Source organism: Notothenia rossii (genome assembly GCF_949606895.1).
Source record: "Notothenia rossii genome assembly, chromosome: 5".
Lineage (NCBI taxonomy): Eukaryota > Metazoa > Chordata > Actinopteri > Perciformes > Nototheniidae > Notothenia > Notothenia rossii.
This window is the reverse complement of record NC_136903.1, coordinates 85191834-85204308: the sequence shown is the minus strand read 5'-3', so window position 1 is coordinate 85204308 and position 12475 is coordinate 85191834. Positions and strand designations below refer to the sequence as shown.

Genomic DNA, 12475 nt, shown 5'->3' with positions numbered 1-12475 from the left:
GTGTGTTCAGGGGGAATCCCCTAGATTGACAAGGTATTGCCCTACCTTGCCAACAGAACATATAACTAATACATTGTAACACACACCAAACATTCTCCATAATATGTGATGTAATTATAACGTATACATTTAGTTAATGTTATGTTAAGCAACCAATCACTTGTACTAACCCTAAGACTTTGCTAGCGTTACCTAGCTAAGCTGATGTTGTAAGCAAACTAATGCTATTTTCAGGACATCAACAACAAGCAAAACAAAGTCAAAAAGCTCAATGTAATTATTTAAGCTTTTAAGCATCATTTATTTTTGCTAACGCCATTAGCATAGCTAGCTAACTTACCCAAACTCATAAGGTTAGTACTGCTAACTATTATTTATTTTAGCTAACTATGTTAATAAAGTCAACATTTAAAGGTTGCATTGTTTAACTTGGTGTTATTCGTGGAGGTTGTGTGGCTTTTTCAAACGGAAGAAAGCAGGATATCTTGTCCGGATCATTGTCTCAGTGTCCCCTATTTCCGATTTAACTTTTCCTCAGGACCGGAAAGGAGCTTTTGCAGCTTGTAGCTTCTCCAAATGTATACGAGGAATATCATATGTCTTCTACCTTTTAAACTAAGCATTTGTTTTCTCAATACCCTTTTGAATAGCACAGTCGCCCAGGACTAAATTCTATGTAGAGTTTTTCTTAGAGCCTTTCACCCCTTGTTGGTTCTGTCAGTTACTGCTGTGAAGTAGCCGTGTGTTGTGGCTCGTCCCGTGGTCAGGCCTGAAGGAGGACAGTTTGCAGAGCTCTCAAGTCTCACACACGCATTGCACTCCATTCACACGCTCACACGCCACACCTTGTATTTCTCACGCAGAGATTTCAATTTTGTAAACAAACTAGGCTTACAGTCTACCCCCCCCCCCCCCCCGTTGACATTCGCGATACAGAGAGCTTCATACTCCACTAGCACCACCCCCATTGACTTTCGCGATACAGAGGGCTTCACGGGAACTTTGAGGGGAGCCAGAAGTTGGATTACCAAACACCGCTGCCAAAATCTCACTCTGAACTCTGTTCAAAACTTGAGAGCCCTGAGTGTGTGTATAATGTGATTGCACCATAGACTGTATATATTGCACGGATTGCATTGATTGCACGTGACAACAATCATCACCTCTCTCCTCAGTCTAAATGAATCATCACAGCAGTAGATCATATTGTTCCGCCGCTGCTCAGCACTTGTGATGAATGTAGTGACTTTGGTGGCTAAAAGTCCCCCCCGGCAGTTCTTCTTTTCTCATAAGCAGTCATAAACAGCTCAAAATAGCGTTGGTGCGATACTGATCTCCTGACCAAGCTCTGAGTAGGCTGTGTGTGCGTGTGGAAAGGGTTTGGCGTGTGTGAAATGTGCATGACAATTGTTTGTGTGTACTTAAGAAGATGACAAAGAAGTGAATTATTTTGTTGACAGCTGCTGAGAAAGCCACCATGCAGACTTCTTCTGATTCCGTTTGATTATTGTATTTCACCACAAATGTAATGCTTTTTTTTCCTATCAAATTAATCTGCACTCAACTTTGTCTAGCTGATAAAAGATGGAAAATAAGTAGTGTAGCTGATCAGAAACATGACTGACAGTTGCGACTGACATTTGAAGCAAATCATGAAAGAAAATATCATCAGGTATAAAACCATTTGACTGAAAGGACTAAGAAATTATTTATGTTGTTGTGTGAAACTCAGATCAGTCATGTGATTTACTGCTAATTCCTGTGACGTTATTAGATACATTATTCTTGGTGTATTGCACTGATAATGACTGTGTGAAATTCAACACCCTTCTCCAGCTCAGCCCATCCTGTACTGGTGCTCCAGGAACATGTCCTTCTGGAGCAGCATCTCCTTCAACCTGGCTGTCCTCATGAACCTGCTCGTGGCCTTCTTCTACCCTCTGGAGGGCGTCCGAGGAGGTCAGTCTGCTGAAGTCTATTCCTTTCCTTAAAGGTCACCTATTATGCAAAATCCACCTTTTCATGTCTCTTCTACCAAAACATGTGTGCCCTCTGTGGAAAGAGACTCTGAAAGTTTCAGGAAAAAAGATTCTCTCTCTTTTTGTCCTGATCCATTTCTATAAAAACCTGTCTGAAAATGAGCTGATCAGATTTTGGCCACTTTATGATGTCATAACAATGTTTTGGCTTGTGTTACCATTAGCCAATCACCAACCAAGGTCTCCTAGAGCACCATTGTGTTATTTTTAACCAAATCTCTCTCAGAGGGGCGTGGGGAGGGGCTCCTTATTTTCATCTAAAGTAACAGACAGAGAATCAGCACTTTGGAAACAGGGCTGAAACAGAGGGGATTATGGGTAATGCTGCAATGCGTGATCTGTTTGGTGTTTGGAGCCAAACACTTCAGAGACATGTTTTGTATATATCTGAGACCTATAATATATTGATGAAAAACACTATGATAGGGGACCTTTTAAGCCCTTTATTACTGGTGAACAAAAGGTTAATGAGATCTTCTGTTTACGTGCAAATGCGGTTAACACGATAAGTGCGACTTTAACAGCTCCGGAAATGTGAGTGTGTGGCATAAACAATAACTGGCAAAGACAGGGGTGTGTCAGGAGGCGTAGTACATATTGTGCCTCACCAGAATCCTGTGCGGCAAAGATTAAAGATAAAGGAAATTGGATGTTTACGCCTTCTAGGTAAAACCTTGGTGGTTCAGTGTTGCCTCATCTACCCCAGGCTAGCAGTACATTTGAGGCCGTATAAAGTTCTGTTTGTATTAAAGGATTATAAATAGTTTCTAGTTTCTGAAGCCAACTGGCAGACACAACCTTTCAACAGTGATTTCCAGGTGTGAAAATGGGAATACCTTTCTCTTCTGTATCTGTATGTTTTTAAATGAATGGTAACACTGTCTTTGAAGACCGATTTGAAGATTTTGAGACAGAGACCAGATTGGCAGTGATTTTTACAGCTGATTGCGATTTATTTGAAAAGTTATAATTAGAGAACACATCCAAAATAAACAAGTTCAGAAATGTGGAGTTACAAAGCAGTGAGTTTACCAGACCTCTGTAGCCAGCTCCCAATCTCTGGTTGTGGTTAGCCGCTTCAGGCTACATTAGCTGGCCAAACACCTGAAACTCTTGCCAGATTGCAGATGAGTCGCTGTTTGGCAAATGAAGGTGCCAGGTTAAATAATTTGTAGACTAAAATAAACAATATCTCTGGTTTTGCTGCGTCATTTTTTGTTCTTGTCCATCTTAAATCAAGCAATGTTAAAGGCATGCATTGCTAAATCTCTGAAGCACTCATTGTAGGAGATTTTTTCTGCAACCATGACTTCATATCTGCTTCATGCGAGCTTCAAAGAACTGACTCTCCAAAATAATCATTAACCGTTTCAATCTGAGAGCTCTATAGAAGATGGAGTGCAGTCACGAGGATTTTACACGTGTTTCCTTGAATACCTCCTGATGTGACTTGAGCAATAGCATCCAAACATGTTTTCATTCAGTCCGTGTATTTATAGCAGTTGGCATGTGATCAGAATTACAAACCTAAGATGCATTATTCATTGTCATTGTGTACAGAACACTATGTGCGCTCGTGCTTGTGGTTTGGGTGTAGCCTCACACCTCCCAACGTGACTTTAACTACATGTGGAGGTGTGAAGAGAATGTAATCTTAACAAAAGATTTTAATCTCGACCTATCGCAAAGGACCAAGATGGATTTGTCTTGGCTGGAAGGATCTGAACTGTTATTGGATACTTGACCTTTGTTACTTGACTTAACATGTTATCAGATTTATACTGTCATTCTCACACTGCTCCAGGTTTTGATAGGGTTGTGTCCTTTTTCCCCATACTATCAGAAAATCTAACAGGAAATGGCAAACTATGCTTCTCACCGTGGAGAATACCACTAAAAGTGACACCTACATGATAAGATGCAGATTCAATTTGCTTTACTCGTACGAAAGCCATCACAGTGCCTGCTTGAATTCAAACTTCCTCTATGGATCTGAATGTTCTGCCTGTTGCATTGCAGCAGGAAAAGGAAAGGTCAGTGTAATTATCATCTCTCAACCCATCGACTATCGGACTGACAGTTAATTTTCTGTCCAGCGGATATCCAGAGAAACACATTTCCCGGAAAAAACATTGTTTACATTTCGATTAGCCACTTGAGATGCAAGGATGGAGGTTCAGAAATTGCATCTATGACCGGATTGAAATGGCCAGAATACATTTGTTAAACATGTTTTTATCTGATTAAAAGACTTGCACCCCAGACTTGTTCAAGACACACATGACACACACAAGAAAAAACACAAAGCAAACATTTGCGAAACGTCCTTTTGTAAAAACATGATACATATTTAAAATCCAATTTAAGCCGCATTACTTCAGTATCTCATCGTCCTATCCTTCTGTCACTTTCATTATGGAAAAAATGTGTTAAAATTGGTCAATTATCATCTCTGGTCAGCTATAAAATATCAATTAATCGTGGTTTTCATCCTAATAAAAAAAATATCTGACCCTGGAGAATTCAAATTACATTGCCGTCTTAAATATATTTTGATAAATGTATACATTACATACAAAACAACTCTTTAAGTCAGAGTTTTGTCATTAGAAAGCAAAAAATATATAATTCATTTAAAATAAGCTAATTTTTCCAGGAATTCCAAAACCTAAAAAACAAGGTAATTGAGTTTCTTTCTGGGATCAACATATTTGACCTTTTCACCCGAGACCATATTAACCCCTGATCAGTCAGGCTGTGTCAGGTGGCCACAATTTCCAGATTTAATTTGGGGAAATCCTCTGGTGTTGGGTCACAAGGTGGGACTTTAGAGAAATAATATGAATTCAAAGGCAACCCGCGGCTCTTTAAGCCCTCTGCTCTGGCTCCCTTAAGCTTAGACAAAAATAACAAGGAAATAAAATCAAAGTATTTGTAGGACTATTTAAATTGTCTTGAATGGTTGAAAATCTTTCGTATCTTGTGTTTTGAGGTGATACTGTGAAACATAAATAAAACGGTTTTAATTAGGTCAACTAAAATATGTGTCATATCCTGCTACGGTCCCGCGTCAGCGCCTTTTCTTGCAGACGAATAACCTGACCCCCGGCTCTATGAGTGAGCTATGGATAAATCAAAGAAAAATAAAAGTATCGGAGGAACACAGAAGGTTTAATTCTGCGTGGTTAGAGTTATATGCTTTCACAGCAAACGATGCTGGCTTACCGGTATGTTTGATATGTGGAGAGAAGTTATCAAAGGTGCTGCAGCCTTTACGTATCAAGGCAAAAAAAACAGAAGAGTAAGACAGCTGACGATCTAAAGTCATAATTCAATCAGTTAAAGGTGGGGTAGGTAATTCACCTCAGAAACACTTGTTGTTATATTCCATGGAATGCTCTTAACATCCCGATACAATGAATACAATAAATGCTTTGAAAATAAATACATAAAAAAATTCATCTGTGGAAGCCGTGGCGCTGTAAAAAGCACGACCAATCATCTGAGCCGGCCCGGCTAAAGTAACTGGATGGCCTACCTGCCTGTCAGCCTTCCATCTGTGCACAAACTTATCTCGTGCCCTCATTGGTCATGTGCGCGTTCGTGTTGGAGGAGGGGCTCTGTAAGGAAGTCTGAAGGAAGAGGCTGATTTTTTTTCGTCTGCGTACTTTCAAATTCTAGCGCACTCGAGCTGGTTTCTCCATTCTTACCTACCCTAACTTTAACTCTTTTTAGGGTGCAGCTATATGTTTTATTTACTTCAAAGTGGGTCAATTTTAATTGTATTTATTTCTTCAAATGTGCAGAGGACTCCCCAAGTGCTGTGTTTAATTTATTTTAAAGTAGGCCTGTGTATGTTTTTGTATTCTCCTTATATTTGTTTATTATTAGAGGTAAACAGTTTTCTATAATGTAATAAATAATAAATGCAAAAAAGCTGTAGTTTTTGTCTATGATATAACAATATATACAACTTTATAAGCTATCAAATATGTGTTGCGGCTCCAGACAAAAAACAAATGTTGGAAAAAGGGGACAAAATGGCTCTTTTGGACAAAGAGTGAAACCAATTCCTGCACAACAGAATGCTTTTTGTGACAACCGGAGCATGTTTTCACATGCAGTTTCAGCTTTCCGTTTGTTTTGCTTTCTCTTAATCCTTTCAGTTGTTTTTCTTAGTTCTCCTTGAGGGCAGTATTTGTGGGGATGTGAAAAGCCGCAGCCAATAAGGCCTGCATTGTTCCAGTGCGGAGTAGCAGAAAGAAGACACACATTGTGATCCGCATACACTTTCAATTGTTCTATGTGGGGTCAAACGGCGAGGTCCCCTTTGTTTGAACTTCCTCACAGCGGTATAGAAAAAAAGATAACCGAGGTTGTTAGCATAGCTCCAGCAACTTCATGGGGTTTGAAGTGTCAAAGGTCTTCTGGGAGCTTAACAGTTCATTCCAGGACACTGAAGTCGTGTAAAAAGAAAAGAAAACTCAGCCACTGTTCAGTTGCTCAATGGTGAATATTCAATGTCTACACGCATGCATACACACACATTCACACTGCGTCACCAATTCACATGAGCTTCCTGTTAATATTCAAGCCACCTGCCTGTAAACCTTGTTAGATCCAGACTCTCTACTGGACTTAATTAAGACGTTGTAATAGCTTTTAAAGGTATGCGTGTAAATTGTATGGGGAAGTTAAACTCCAGGAAATCCCCTGATTGTTGTATCAGCTGCACGCCTCCTTCTCATGTCTGTCAGTGGATATTTCCTCTACGTGGTTTGTTTGAAGGGAAACTGTGGTTGGGAGCTTTTCCAAGTAGTGGTCGGATGTGCTGAAGTCTTAGAAAAAGAAACAAAAAACGTGACCAACTCCAGGTTGTACATTGTTTGTAAGTTAAAGGGATAGTTTGGATGCTTTTAAGTGGGGTTGAAGGGATTATTATCCATAGTCTTTGTATCCTTAGCAGTTTCATCCAATTTGGAGAAACGGAGGAGTACTGACACGGGAGCAAAGCTGCTGTGGACAGAGGCAGCAGCGAAATATATTATAGCTTCATAAAAGAAAAGCCCACTTAAAAGAACCATGTCATTTCAAGTGTTTTCTGTATTTGGAATGTGTTCACGCCTTCACCTTGCTGTCAGGTAGCCCTTTCCAATCACTCAGGTTAATTTATGTTGTTATCTATGCTACCTTCAAAGCAATCCGTCTCCTTCGGGCAATACAGAAGTTGAACCTTGCAGAAGACAGGATTTTCTGGTCTAAAGCTGTCTCAATTATTTAGTTCATTTGTGTTATTGTGGGTGACATTGGTTGAATGCTTACTAAGCCTTTAAAACAACGTCCCACTATACGCACACTCAGACCATTTGAGACAGTGATGGACAAAATAATCCTGTGTTCTGCGAGCTAAAATAATTATTTATTTATATGTTTTGTATTATTTATTTTTTATTCTAAATATTGCGTACACTATTTGCTGATACCCCCATCCAGAGAAGTACATTGCTTAACCCCCATTGAGGTAACCACTTCCTGTCTCTCCTAAATGTTGACATGCGGACCACCATCTACAGAAATTATAATTTACAATCTTCAAAGTGTCCCTCCAATTGACTTATTTGCACATCTAGAAAGAAGGGTGACGGTTTTGTTGCAGTGAAAGTGTCCTTTTATACTTACTTTACATATTTTCTTTAATGACAAGAATGTTTTTTTAGATAAGGGTCATTATCTGTTTGATTGTGACTGTGGATAAGTACGTCTTACAACCGCACTTCAAGGCTTTCAAACTATCCATTTATTACGGAGATTTTTATAGTGGACATAAACACTGAAAGTCCCCTTAAACATTGTTGTATCGGCTGCACTCACATGCTGCCAGTGGATGTTTCCTCTAGGTGGTTTGTTTGAAGATACACTGTGGTTAGGAGCTTTTTCATAGTGGAGGTCGGACGTGCTGAAGCCCTAGAAAAAAGCACCTTGAATAACTTCTGTCCTTTCTATAGGTTAGTGCTGTGGTTTAAATCAGCTGGGTGTTTGTGTGGAGTCAGGTATCCCTTGATCAGAAGTTGGTGAAGTGCCAGAGCCTCCACCCTGTCACAGGCGCTCACACACGTAAAGTAGAATCTCAGTTTTCATCACGTAGCAAACGTCAGGCTGTATTTAGATTCGGTGAAGTGTACAGTAAGTGCTTTAGTGTAAAGGTCAGTCTCTCTATCTCCGCCTGGCTGCAGAGTAAGCGTGCGAGAGAGATGAATGGTCTGAGTCTGTAGGCGTGTGACGTCCAAACTGCTGCGTCTGGGTTCGCTGCCAAGTCCAGGCGCCCAAGCAGCGCGTTACGATGCGGCACCCGGGACCATCCACGGTGATTTCAGCTCCAGCCAAGTGTATTTTTAGCCAACCGGGGGTTATGTAACAAGTACCTGTCATGTGATCTGTACACAGAGAGGCGTGAAGAAGGAGGCCTCAGCAGGGAGGGGATGTAGGGAGACTCTCTGAGTGCTGTTTAAGAGCCTCAGTGGAAAGAAAACAACAGATAAATGCACTTTAATATTTAAACATAGGATTTAGATGGGCATTGCCTGGTGTGCTCATGAAGATGAAATAATAGATTTAGATGAACACATAACTGTTGTGTAAAAACCAACATATACACAAACAGAGAGAGGCTCTACTTATATAATATAAGTCCCAAAACAATTGTTTTCATAAGCGACTCCAATGGGATTTCTTAGGCTCCGTCCACACGGAGACGAAACGGGTTGTATCCGCTACAGTTCTCTATCATATAGAAGACGGTTCGTCCACACGAGGCCGACACGGAAACACGGAAACGGAGCCCTCAAACGATAACGCTTCCCAAGGTGGGTAGATCTGCGGACGTAACGCTCTGGGGGTCCAAACGGCTCCGTGTGTACGCCCTATACGATCATTTCCTGATAATGATGACGCCATAGCCCCGCCTCTCCCCACCTCTGCTGCTCACCCCTTCGTCATTGCTGATGCGTTTCTCTAACAACAACAACAACAATGGCGGATCACAGGGTTGGTTTCGTGCTCCAGGCGCTACTGACCATGCTAGATGTTAGTGCAGAATCTACAGCTCCTCTACCACAACCATCAGCAACAAGTGGACATGGAGAATTACACCGCGGAGAATAAACAGAAGGGCAACCAGGCAACCATGCACGGGGGTCTTATTCGCTGCTTTTGGTGTATTTTGTGGCGGAAGTACAGCGCCACTTACAGGCCTGGCATATGTCCTACAGCGTCTCCAGCGGGTCGAGCGGTCCTGTGTGGACGGACACATTTCTAGAGCCAACTCCGTGTGAACAGAAGACTTTTTTGATATCGAGTTCATTTTCGTCTTCGTGTGGATGGGGTCTTTGTCTCAATAACACATGAAGCCGATCAATTAATCAATATTCACAGTGGATACGTCTGCTACTGTTTGGTCATTTTACTTTTATGGCATGATGGCATGTAATGAGACAAGTGTTGTGGTAACCTAAAAAAAGAACATTAGCATAATTTTATTGCAGCTAAAGAATATTACAGAAAAAAGCGTTCAGTATTTAAAATAAAATCTATGGATAAACCCTTTTTTCAGACGTTTTGTGTGTTGTTTCTTATGCGTCTGTTTTTGGATTGTCCATTTGACTGTGATTTTCTCTGGAGAGCCGTATCTCCTAAAACGCCTTAAGGGAATTTCTTCAAATTTGAAAAAAAAAAAAAACTGATTAGAATTTTGACAAGGCCACACAAAACAATTTTGGCCTTAACTTTTAAAATGAATATACTAATTATGACAATTTCATGAATTTAAACTTCAACTCGATGGGTTGACAGATTAATACAACCTCAAGGTATTAAGTTTAGTTTCTCTAATGCTTTAAGCCATATTTATGTGTGTTGTGAAGTTAATTACGAGCTTAATTTTCCTCCTGTTCACGTTAAAAGAGAACTATTCACTAATTTCACTCAAAATAGGCAACTTCATAACTGAACCGAAAACAGAAAAAGCAAAGAGCCACACTTCCTCCCTGATGTGACCTCCTTCCTCCTCAGGGACCCTGGAGCCCCACCTCTCTGCCCTGCTGTGGATGGCCATGCTGGTTTCTCTGGCCATCGTCATCGTGTTTCCTCAGCCTCACGGTATCCGGGCGCTCATCGCCTCCACCATCCTGCGCCTCATCTTCTCTGTCGGCCTGGAGCCCACGCTGCTGCTGCTGGGGGGCTTCAATGTAAGTGTGTTCCCTGCTATGAGGATCATACAGACCTCACGTGGAGTATCACATTTATTTTGACATGCTTTATTGCATAGCAGATGGATGACTGGAATTGGCAAACTGTGCAGTCACATGCCAAACATTGAATACACATTAAACACGTTTAACACGGCGACTACCAGGAGTGTAGAGCAACATCAAGCATTCATCAAGATGTCACGTTTCACACTTCTTTAAAGAGGCCCTCATTTTGGGGGTTTTCCCTTTTTTGTAGTATAGGTTTTTGTGCATGTAAATGGTTTTAAACATCAAAGCATGACACAGTAGAGCAGTGGTTCTCAAACTTTTTCTGTCAGGCCCCCCCTTTGGAGAAAAAAAAAGTCGGGCCCCCCAACACAAATAGTCAGGCTGAGTGGCGGCGCCAGAGATTTATTATGGGGGTGCTGTGGGGTAGCTTGACGTTTCATAGAGGGTGCTCAAACATTTAGGGTTTCCCATTAATGTACCGGTCGCTACAGTTGAATTTTCTACTGCAACAATCCCCACGCAAATACACAACGTACCTGCAACTGTTACAATGAATGCTCGATAATCAGCTCACGGCATATAGGTGTAAGCAGGGGTAAAGTGCTATTTTTATAGGTGGTGAGTGGACCTCACATAGGGGGGTCCGGGGGCAAGCTCCCCCGGGAAGATTTTTGAATATTGAAGTTAAAAGCATCAATCTGGTGCACTTTGAGAGCAAAATGAAGAGATCTATGGATACATCTCTCAACACCCATATGAAACAGAACTGTAAACAGATTTACTATTTCTTTACGGATATTTTACAAATCACTCCCTTTTAAACTTTATTCTGTTTTTAATGTCATATTATTTCAAAACTGTTTTTCATTTATTCTCATATTTTTCTATAACTATAATGATCATATAAACGTGTGCCTCGGAAATAATTGTTTACATTAATGGTGACCAAAACATTTGAGACCCACTGAGATAACACTGGGATAGTCCTTTAGTTCACTGAGCCTCTCAGTCTGACAGGAGAGGAGTCTCCTCCACCTTGTTGTTGAAAAAACTCCTTATATCCGTTAGCGTAGCTTGCTAGCACCAGAAGCTAACAACAACGATCTCCGGTACCGGTGCTCTCTCTCGCGCGCGCGCGCGCGCGCACACAAAATGGCTCGTTACACACACACACACACACACACACACACACACACACACACACACACACACACACACACACACACACACACACACACACACACACACACACACACACACACACACACACACACACACACACACAGCCGAGCTTTAATGAAACAGAGACCCAGACGTAATAGTACTGTACTGTATCATATTATTTTCGAATCAATACTTTTTCAAAATATGTTTTTTTTTTTTTTTTTTAAATAACCATTTTTCCTCCTGGTCTCTCGCGCCCCCCCTGTCATGCCTCTGCGTCCCCCACTTTGAGAACCACTCCAGTAGAGGCACAAAATACAAATAGGAACCTAGAAATCAGCATAATAGGGCCCCTTTAACTTGCGGTAGCATTACAGATGCTAATAGAAATGGCACTGTTGAGCATAGATGCATAAGCCTGAGACGTTCTGTACCACTTAACCACTTCCACTTTATTTTTGTTATCAATGAAAAACATCCCCTCTCCATTGTTCTCCAGTTGTGTAACAAGATAATCTTCCTGACGAGCTTCGTGGGGAACCGGGGAACCTTCACACGGGGCTACCTGGCCATGGTCATGGATGTGGAGTTCCTGTACCACCTGCTCTACCTGATCATCTGCAGCCTGGGGGTCTTCGTTCACGTCTTCTTTTACAGCCTGCTGGTACGTGAACACACACAAAACACACATGCATTGCACACACTTGGACATATAGGCCCTAGGTTTTAATTGTGTCTCTATTCTCTACCAACATCATTTAAGACTGACTTTGCACATTGATCATATTTTTATTTACATATTTATTTATAAAACTTTGTACACTGGGTGCATATTTATATTTCATTCATATTATTTATCAAAGTGTCAATACTTAAAACTAGTCTGTGATATTTATGTGCATGTCTATATTAAACTTTCCACTACCTTTCATAGTGTTTTTTATATAAGACTACTTTTGACATAGTTCATGCCTAATATTACTGTTAATATTACATATATTTTTGTTTTTTTTATGT

General features: G+C 40.8%; 1 protein-coding gene across 1 annotated transcript in view; it reads left to right on the top strand.

Annotated features, from left to right (window-relative positions):
- The first annotated feature begins 1812 nt into the window (after window positions 1–1812).
- LOC307041052 (inositol 1,4,5-trisphosphate-gated calcium channel ITPR1-like) overlaps window positions 1813–12475 on the top strand; it is a 30877-nt gene continuing 20214 nt past the window's right edge. Inside the window, exons 1-3 of the mRNA XM_079684372.1 lie at window positions 1813–1959; window positions 10107–10282; window positions 11958–12122. Coding sequence (XP_079540498.1) covers window positions 1869–1959; window positions 10107–10282; window positions 11958–12122 — 432 coding nt within the window. The 5' untranslated portion in view covers window positions 1813–1868. The remainder of the gene's footprint in view (window positions 1960–10106; window positions 10283–11957; window positions 12123–12475) is intronic.